Raw genomic sequence first — 10,325 nt, 5'->3', positions numbered from 1 at the left:
TCTTTCCCTTTTGCTCTGGAGAGAGATTATCTTCCGCGGTATCTGAAGCCGCAGCCGCGGCCGCCGAAAAGCGAAGTGCTCGGCCCGGGGGCGAAAGGATGAAGGGAAACGCGGGGGAGGGGAAAGAGGGAGGGGAGGTGGTACGCGAGATCTCTGTGAGATACGTTTGTACCGGTGTACACGTCTAGTCTTCAAATCTAATGTGACGTCTGTGTCACGTGTACCTCCTTCCACCTCTGTATCGTGTCGAGTACATAAACGGTCCATGTCTTTCTCATTCTCTCTCTCCCTCTCTCTCTCTCTCTCTCTCTCTCTCTCTCTCTCTCTCCCTCTCTCTCTCTCTTTCTTTCTGTTTCTCTTCTGCTCTCGTCACTCTTGCCCCTATGTGTACGCGTCGCCGACCGTAGCTGTGTATGTTCCTGTCCCTCTCTTTCGACATTGAGTTTTAGAAGCAAGAGTTATGCAAACCTCACTCGATTAGGTTTGTTGTTGTTTTAAAAATATTAAAGTAACTTTATTATAAATACTAACAAAGCGTAATCTACTTCGAGAAAGCTGCCTTGTAATATCAAAGGTGACGCTTGATTATTTACAAGATTAGAGTATCTAATAAATATGATGACAACCGACGATTCTTCAATAATCAATAAACGGTATCTCATAAGATTTAGTTGATGATTTCTTTTTCCCTTCCTCTTTCCTCTCTCTCTTCGTATGTCTACTAAGATCTTTCTTCACGGTTTTCTTACTCTCACCGGTATTCGTCTGCTCCGCCATCAGCTCCTTCAGAAGAGACAGCTTCTCTTCGTCTCTTAACAACATGTCGCGGAGCATCCTGGCAATCGGCGAACTTCCGTTGAGATCATCGTCGACGTCAGTACTGTCCGGTTGCAGGAGAATTCTTGAGGACACCGACTTGTCATGTTTTCGATTTTGTGACTTCTTTGGCAGTTTCTCGGATAACGAATTTCGCGACAGAAGAGATTCAACTGTCTTCTTCCGCGATTTAATCGAGCTGTCGGCGTCTTCGCTGTTAAAGTAGCCAAGATTATTTGATTCTCGACTCGAGTCAATCTTCGATTCAGTTCCGCCTTTTTTCATCGCCTTATTATGTTTGATAGGGATCTCGAAAACAATATTGTCAACCAACGAAGCTGTGGACTGACTATCCTTCTTCGTTTTCGCGATCTTTGTCCTGTGCTCGTTCGATGATCTCTTTGTCCGAAACGAGTTCTCTTCAAATCGAGATGACTTGAAATTTTTCCTTTGTCGGGCGATATCATGCTGATGCTGTGGAGCACCAATGACGATGCGAGTCTTGTCTATGTAAGTGTTATCCTGACCGGTGACTTTGTCGAGATTTTCCTCCTCGGACGACGAGATGGTCTCGAGCATATAATCGACGGCGGCCTTTAACGAGTCTTTGTTTTCCTGGAAATCGTGCGAGACCATGTTCCTGCCGAAACGAGCGACTGGTGGACCTGCGTCTGCGAACATCCTCGCCTGGAACGTCGCTTCCTCATGAACGACGTCGACGTTGAGATCGATGCTTTCCTCTCCCGGACCGTCCAGTCTCACTGCCGGTATCAACATCTTCATCAGCTTCTTCGCGTCGTCCGGCACTTGGGAAATGTTGACGAGATGCTCGAACAGCGCCTTCAGGTACGCGCCCCTCGTCGCGTACGCCATGTGATTGAAACTCATGGCGTACACGAGCCTATCGTACTTGCGGTCGAGGAACGTCGCCACGTCCACCGCGTTGCTCTCGTTCACCTTTGTGTAATTGATGGCGCGCATCACGCCGTACGTGTCCACGTCTACGTTGGAGCCGCGCGCGTTTTTCTTAAGCTCGATCGACTGCGCGCCGGGTCCATTGATGATTATCTTGTCCCTAAAGTACTCGAGGGCCTCCTGCTGTACGGGATCCTGTTGCACGCTCTCTAGCTCCTGGCCCAGGTCCATGATGGCCTGCAAAAGTCGACCCTTGGTCACGTACTCGAATGGATCTCTGGGTAGATTCAGTCGACGCAGCAGATCGGGAACGGAAAAGAACTTGATGACGCCGCGAATGATTCTTTCATCCTTCGTCTTTGGCAACGCGAGGAACAGTGACTGCATATTGATATCGTCCATCGTTCGCGGCATCATGTCGATTCTAACTTCGTTGTGCAGAATACGGTTCAGGTACTTCAGCTCAGTTTGAAACTCGCTGTCATTTAGTTGACTGGATACACCATTCAGTAAACGTTCGTTCAACATATTCAGTCTTTGATTATAGGTGGGATACGCCGTACGAAAATCGCTTTCTGTATTGTTCATTAGGACAGACTGAAGTCCAACTCGCAAAAGATATCTTCTGATAGCTTGCAATTTCCTCGCGTGGTACCTGTAGTCGCGTAACTGTTTCAACACATAGTCCACCTCCTCCTCACGAATGCCACGTGCGACCTCCGGTTTGAGGGTCACGATACTTTTTCGTACCTTTTCGTCTATGTCGCTCTTCTCGGCCACTTTTATCAACTCCATGAGCAACTGTTTCGGCGTGTCGTCCGGCAACAAGTTCCTCTCCATGACCGGCGTTTGTATCTCCTGACATCGTAAAAACACTTTGAGATCGTCGTACTTGCGATCGTTGGGAATTTCTCCAATGGCCAGGTCGATGTCATATAGTGTCGGCTTCTCGTGATACGTCTGATTTTTTTTAAGCTTCAACAACATGTAATCGTGCAGAAACACTTCCATGTCGTTAATTACCGATTTGCTCCCGATCAACTCTGGTCTATGGATAAATTCTCTCATCGTCACGCGGATCAAGGTGTATATTGTTCCCTGAAGGAAACCGCGATAAACATCTTTGATGGGCGCGGTCAGAGCGTTCACGTGACTTAATGTGTATAATCTTAGCGGTGTAAACTGCTCGAACGGCATACTATTTAATTCGGTAATTATGTGATTGAAAAGCTGTTCCTTATCAAACTTGTGCATATTATCTACACAGGCTTTGAAGGCGTTCTTCATAGTATTGTCCATCTTTATGTTGTGCAGAAACAACGACGACATATAAATAATGAACGCCCATTCATTGTAAACGGTCTCCGGATTAGTCTGAAAGCGATAATTCGGCGGCAGTATTTGTATCAGATTTTCGGTCTTTGATACAAAATTTCGATAGCTTACGCACGGCTCGGAACCCATGATCTTCGTGGTGTTGATGAGAACTGTTATACGATCTTCAGGGACGTTTACCTGCTCCGGCAACGATTTCGTGTTCATCTCCAAGTAATCCAGAGCGGAGAACATCTCGCTGCTTTGTAATTCTTTGACATTTCGCAGAGCACCCAGTAGATCGAAAATGCGTAGCTTGAAAGTGCGTGATGTACGGTAGACGTCGAGATCCCAAGGGAGAAGCGACGCGATGTTCGTCACCGACAAAAATCGCAGCAGCGGTTTTATCAAAGTGAAACGAACACACGGTATCGTTCTTATCAAAACCTCCACGTGTTCCGATGTGATGTCAAAGTCGGGCGACGATTTCAATATCGCCTCGGCGTTGCTCAACGCCTGTCTCGTACTCATGTTCATGGGATTGGCCTCTTTGCAGTAGTGCAGAATTTTGGCAATTTTCGTTTTTCGTGACTCTAAACTGGCGAGATTGAAGTGAATAGGCAGATATGGCATTAATGTTGTCAGCTTGCAGTTTGTTACGAGCTGCCTCACGTAGAAGGTGTTCAAAGGCAATGGCAGTATCAGCCTCTCGATTTCCGTGTCATTCACCACGGGTATGTTTGGCATCTTACTAACGATTCTTTTGGCAAAATTGACGGAATGTTTCCAGGATTTGAATTCGTTGCTTTCAGATAACTCGTTCAAAACCGCAAACACTCGCTGTTTTTTCGTCTTATAATTGGTCAATTGGAAATTCATGGGCAAGGATGACACAACGTTCATGATCGTCATCTTAGCCTTGAGTGGCTCGATCTGCTTATACTGCTTGAACGGAATCTCTTCTATGATAGATCTTATGTCATCTCTGTTGACTAACGCCTCTTCCGGTATTACGTTGGAGCTAGTCTTTGCCAATTCGCTCGTAAGTGCGTCGAGTGCTATTTTTAATTTGTGGTTCTTCGCGGATCCAAGAGTCACACTCAGCAACGACAGAACATTGTGCAACGCCACTTTAGGCGCTCCCTTTATATTGAAATTTCCAGGCAACAACTTGATTAACGTTGAAGGTCTCAGGTATTTCTTGATGAGCTCAACGTGAGGTATTCCCTCGACAGGAAGTATATTCAGGAGCGGCACCAAATCATCTCGCGTGATGCTCGGGATGTCAGGATATGCCTCTACCTTGCGAGTAAGTTCTTCCAATTCTGAATGAACGTCCGTATTCAGTTGCAACAGTGTCCGCAGTAAATGTAACGCTTTCGTCTTGAACGTCGGCCGATTGTCCAAGGTAAATATTTGTGGCAACAGATTCAGCAGGTTTTCAGGTTTAAGAAACTCTCGTATCTTTGGCGGGGAAATATAACTGATAAATTCGAGATCCTTGCTAGACGGCCGCTTGTGAGAAGTTTTTCGAGATGATCGTCTCGCTTTGCTAGCTGTCTTGCGCATGGATTCTCTCACAATAGTCATGGTCTTGTAAAGAATCTTTCTTTGTCTCAAACTGGGCGACTGTAAAAAGTTGTCCAGCACAGCAGCGAGGCCATTGATTGACGTGCCATAACTGGTGTATTTGAAAGCCGATGGCAGATACTTGATCAGATTATCATGATTTAAGAATATCTTGAGCGGAGCTAGATCGTACTTAAGCTTCAGATTTGCCAAAGCATTATGCATGCTCTTAACGTCTTGCTCGGTGACAAAGTTGAAACGTTTCTCGAGATTGTCAAGCAATTTGTTCGCCGACGTGTAAATATTCTTGTTCTCGATATTGTTAATCTCAGCGATGATCAGCGACAGTAGATGAAGCAATTTCTTGACCGGAGTGGAAAATTGCTTCCAATTCGTATTCTTGGGAATGTACTTGTAGATTTCTTCGGATTGCAGGAAGAGTTTAATGGGTACAAAGTCTTCCTTGTGTGGTATCAAGACTAGCATCTTCTTCCAGTCTCTTCTGCTCAGATGTCCTTTCGAGGACGTCTCGCTGGGGCCCATTGTCAATACCAGAGCACGCTTCAAAGATTGCAGATGCTTCCGCATGTTGTAATCGATATATATCGTTTCTGCATACAATAGATAATCAACGATAGTGCTGAGTATTTCGGCATTATCATCGGACATCTCGTCAGAAAATTCTTCTGGGTGTAGATAACTCAATACTTCAGGATCTAAGATGGAATTGATATAGTCTACGTTAATTTGTTGAACATGTCCGATTTCTAATAACAATGGTCTGAGCTGATAACCGGTAACGATTGGACGATCGCCCAACTGCTCGATTTCAGATTGCAGTTTCTTCAATTCACGCGCTGCGGTACGATTACGGAGGATCTCTGGCAATCTCGCAATCTTGAATAACAAAACAGTCAGCGGTACCTCCGACTCGACGATCTCATTGTCATTAATGAAACGAGATAGAAGGTCGACGTCGAACAGTTGTTCGATCGATTTAAACTGTTGTCTCAAGTGACGCGGGATGGATTTCACTACGTCATTGAGATCTGAGATCAACGTATGCGCGGATTCTCTGCCGACAGGTTTGATATTCTTCAGTATCGAAAGCGCGTCATGAAATCGCGTGTCGTTATTTATCTGGCGTTGCTTCCAAAGGATGTCCAGCAAAGTGTGATAGCGTTTCACAGGATCCGCTATTGCAAATACGCTGTGGGCAAATTTCTCATTAAAGCCCCGTTTATGCAGCAACAGTCTGACAGGAGCGAGTTCGCTAATATGAGTGATTCTCACGTCATCGAGTACAGTCAACAAGTCTACGTCCACTCCAAAAGCTAATACGTCCTGTCTAACGACGCTTAACAGTTCGAAGACTTTGTCGTTTCGTTTGATCACGGGATGCTGTAGCAGATTATATAATAGTTCCAGCAGTGAAATTTTGACAGATTTACCGAAAGGCACGGTGATCTTCATCTTGTTGAGTCCTGTAGGAGTCAGAAGATCTCTTACAGGATCATAAATGGCCGCTTTGGCGGTAGCGACGGCGGTCTTCAACAACTCGACTTTTATTTTCCATCCATCCAACTTTGTCTCGACGTTGGAGATGACTTTCATCAAAGCGAGATTATCGGCAATGTCTGTTCGACTTTTTACATGATGTAAAATGGCTAGCAACAGTTCTTCTTTCTCCAGCAAATCTAAATCTTTAAGCTTTTCTGCCAGAACACTATACGTCCACTCTGGCGTCAGCAGTTTCCGTAATGGTTTGGCGAAAGAGTCGATAGGCAGGAACGACAGGGCTTCACTGATCCGCGCTTGACTGGCACGCGTCTTCGCATTCAGATTTTCGTCATATTCAATTTCCTTTAGTGCCATCAACGCGGCTTCCATTAGCTCTTTTGTTTCATTTTTGGCGACAATTTTCTTGAGATAATTTTGCAGCCAAGCTTGTCGTTTGTCAGACGAAACCGTTACATTCCGCAACTTTCTTACTTCTCGCAAAAGCGGTTTGTAAGCAACGTTGCTCGGTTCCTGCAACGATTGAATCAGATAAGTGTAAATGAGTGTCCGACGAGGATGATCGTTGCTGTCCAAGGAACTTAACACCGCTCGAACGCGTCTCATTAAAAGTTTCTCCTCGCGTATTACAGGGGATTCAGTCAAGCTTTTGAGCAACATAATCAGTGCATCGCTTGGGTTGGCGTCTTCCAGCATCGTGAGATTTAATTTCGGCACGAGTGTCATCAGATTCGCTTTCTTCAGTAGTAGAATCACTGGCTTGACGTACGTATTGTCAGGCAAGTACTCCAGCATTGCCTCTAATGTCCCCTTCTTCAGAATCTCGATGTCAGTCAGATCTTCCTCTTCCAAAATGCTCAACGCCTGATTTACAAACTTAGTCAAATGCCCATCCGATGCGATGTACGTAACAGGATAGCTGAGAACCCTGGCAAGAACGTTTTCTGGTGTACCGCTGATGGAGATATTCCAGTCACCCACGTTCTTGTATACGGACGACTTCAAGAGTTCGTCCTGCAGCGTGCTACTGCGGGACAACAATTGTTGAATCAGGTAGACAAAGTCGACTCGATCGAAAGTTCTGACCTTCAACGGCGGTCCATCGAAGTTGTCGAGGGCAAAGCTCAGCGCTTCGGAGAAACTTGGCTGCGTAATCTTTAAGCTTAGCGTCTGTAATATCAACGAGAGTCTTTCTATCGGTGTGTGCACCTCAGCTAGGTTAAAGTTTGACGACAAATATGTGAACAACTTCTTCTTCTTGAAGAGTATTTTAAGCGGCAGATATCGCGCATCGTTTTCAATACCAGGCAGATAACTTAGAAGGAGCTGTAGATCTTCCGAAGTGTATAAGTTGATCAATAGCGGCTGCTCGAGGTAGTTGTGAGCGATCTGGAGGGCGTTGGTTAGAGATTTGTCGGATTTGACGAAAGCAAGTGTTAACGCCCTCTTCAGCATAGCTAACAGTAAATTTCTGGGAGTCTCGTGTTCAAACTTGTTGAAGTCGTAGCCGAGAATGTCGAGGATGTTTGGTTTAGACAGGAAATTCAGCAAGGGAGTGAATTTCTCGCTCCTGAAGGCATTCGGTATGCGCATTAGCAGAGAAAACAAGTCGACCTCCACGTCTGTCGAGTCGTCCCTCTGAAAAATGATGCCAGAATCATAGAGCGGGCTCCGTCTACCAGTCAAGCCACTAGCGCGACTCTTGTAGACGAAGTTGTCGATGGCAATCGCTTGGGCTTTGCTGATCGGAATGCTCCTCAAATGAGTCAGCGAGAGTAACATTAATTCTCTAGGATCATCACTCGCCCGTTTATCTCTGAAGGCATAAGTCCACGGCAGATCCTCAGACAGATGGGAACGTAATGTTCTCATCGCGTCGCTCGCGTTCTGCTGCAAACACAGCGTGTCGAAAGAATCCAGATAATCGTTCACCTCATATTGACTAATCGGCGCCGTGTAGGCATAATTGCCATCGTATGCTAGTTTTTGCGAGACGAAAGTCGTCAACAAAGACAGAGGTTTACTTAAATGTTGTAAATTCGATTTTCTACGAAGACGCAATAGCGTTTGCAGAAGAGCTTGATCGCCCGTTTCGTAAAAGCCAATATCGAGTTCCCGAAGATGCGAGTCATCGAGATGATCTGCAAGATATTTTGCCACGGCGGTAACGCTAGTCGGGTAGTAACTATTCATAAGTGTCAAGAGCATCTTCGGATCGTTCTTCCCGCTGGAAGCGAGCGGATAAGGTTTACCGCCAAGGTTCTGAAGCAGCAGCGAGATCGCTTCCTGGGCCGCTTTGGACAACAACTCGTCCTCCTCCAGGCGTTCGAGGACAGTCCTTAGAAAATCCGTGGCGTTCTCCAGATTCGGTTCTATGTTCCTGAACAGAGGATCCTGCTCTCGCGAACGCTCTTTCATTCGCTGAGCGACAAAACTGATAGCGTCGTGGACCTCTGGATCCCTTAGATCGAACACCGGATAATTCGTCAGTATCGCGGACACCGCGCGCAGATTCAGCGTTCTAATGTCGTTGCGAGCCGCTCGTAGCAGAGAGTCAACGTCCTCCGTCAGAGATAGACGTCTGTGCTTATCGCGAGAGATCGAATTTATCGTTTCCGGGTCCACATTTAGCAAGGCGTCGGTGAGCGGCGCTTGTTCCACGATGGCACTGATGTCATGGAAAATGTTTATACAGAGCGATGCATATTCGGAGACGAATTGGTTGTCGACCTTCTCCAGCATTTGCAGAAGCCTGTACAGCTGCTGCTTCGGTAGCTTGTTCCTCAGCGCCGGCAGGATAGGCAGCAGATCGTAGACGGCGACCCGGCGACTTCGCACGACGTCGTGGACGAGCTCGAAAGGTATCCTCGCATCGTCGTCAAGACAGAGCAGAAGCACGCGACCTAACATCGTTACCAGGTTGTCTCGCAAAATTACGGCGGCTTCCAGACGCGATACAATGTCCCGCGACGTGACAGCTGGATCCTTGACGTTTGATGACGTATGACTGGCTGGTGTCATCGACCTTCGCAGGCTACTACGTTGGTCCAAGCAACGTCGATCGTAATATTTTCCTCCACGTGAATTCTATAATCGAGCAATAAAACGGGTGCATAGAAGAACAAATTTATTACTTATCTTATCAAAATCTCGTATTGAAAAATTATTTTATATAAATTAAATATTTGTGAAATTATTGTGAATTATTATTAATAGTCCAATTTACAAAGAACTTGACATTATAAAATTAATTGTACCTGTTTTTCAGCTAATATTTGTGTTGGCTAGAAAAAAAAAAAAAAACGAGGAAAATATATGACGTGGGAGAGAGAAAAAATTCAGAAATTTGTTGCAAATATCTTTACGCTCACCGATGCTTGTCGTTCAGCAACAGATTCCGCGAATTGACAGAGTAATATCGACGCTGTTACGGTCAGTATCGCGATCCAGTTTATTCGAAACGGGATTCGGAGATTTGGAGTATTATATCGACGTTCGAACGACGCAACCTTTTCCCTTTTCAAAATGCAATCCAAAAGTGCATGCCTGACATTTGCCATCTATAGAGAAATGTCAAGTTACAATCCAGTTGCAATCTCTTTCTAAAGCTCTCTCTCTCTCTCTCTCTCTCTCTCTCTCTCTCTCTCTCTTTCTGAAATTTTATTTTTTTTATTCAGTCAAAAGATAAAATTAATTTTTTTCTTTATATACTTTAAGAAAAATTTTATGCTACTTATAATTTTACCATTAATTGTGTACTAATACAAAAATCTAAATACACATCTTCAATTATTATGTTATTTAAATCTTGAATCTTTATGCATACGTTTTATCATAACGCGAATTACATTGGTACTCGCACAGTAGCACGAAATAAAAACAGTCGAGATAAGAAATTAATATTCGCACCGAGTTTAAGGCGTATTATTTGTACGTCAAACATCGGATTAATTATTTAGTGCACAATCGAGCAGTTGATACGATTCGCAATCTCATAAAAATATATGTCTCATACAAGCCACTCTCTAAAACATTTACTATTTAACAGTACAAAAGTTATGTATTAAATTATATTAAATTGTGTATAAAACGGATATAAAGAAACAAATTAAAATAAAATCTGCGTAAGTATGATACAAGTATAATATATTATATTATCCACTATAAAAAATATATATTGTTTAGATATTATT

The 10,325-nt window shown here is 44.5% G+C and overlaps 1 protein-coding gene across 1 annotated transcript; it reads right to left on the bottom strand.

The window, feature by feature from the left end:
• Positions 1-636: 636 nt before the first annotated feature.
• Positions 637-9,692, bottom strand: LOC140673459 (uncharacterized). The gene is made up of 2 exons (XM_072906440.1): positions 9,504-9,692; positions 637-9,219 (listed from the first exon to the last, which is right to left on the bottom strand). The coding sequence occupies exons 1-2, from the start codon at positions 9,690-9,692 to the stop codon at positions 637-639; spliced, it is 8,772 nt and encodes a 2,923-aa protein (XP_072762541.1).
• Between the last annotated feature and the right edge of the window lie 633 nt (positions 9,693-10,325).

This window comes from Anoplolepis gracilipes, chromosome 14 (genome assembly GCF_047496725.1).
Source record: "Anoplolepis gracilipes chromosome 14, ASM4749672v1, whole genome shotgun sequence".
Lineage (NCBI taxonomy): Eukaryota > Metazoa > Arthropoda > Insecta > Hymenoptera > Formicidae > Anoplolepis > Anoplolepis gracilipes.
The sequence above is the reverse complement of the archived record's forward strand: the minus strand, read 5'-3'. Positions and strand labels throughout refer to the sequence as shown.

Bases quoted from the DNA above. Each gene is read 5' to 3' on its own strand.
- LOC140673459 (XM_072906440.1), bottom strand. From the start codon at position 9,692: ATGGCAAATGTCAGGCATGCACTTTTGGATTGCATTTTGAAAAGGGAA. The intron at 9,220-9,503 runs GTGAGCGTAAAG...GCTCGATTATAG, and splicing joins TTGCTGAACGACAAGCATCG to AATTCACGTGGAGGAAAATA.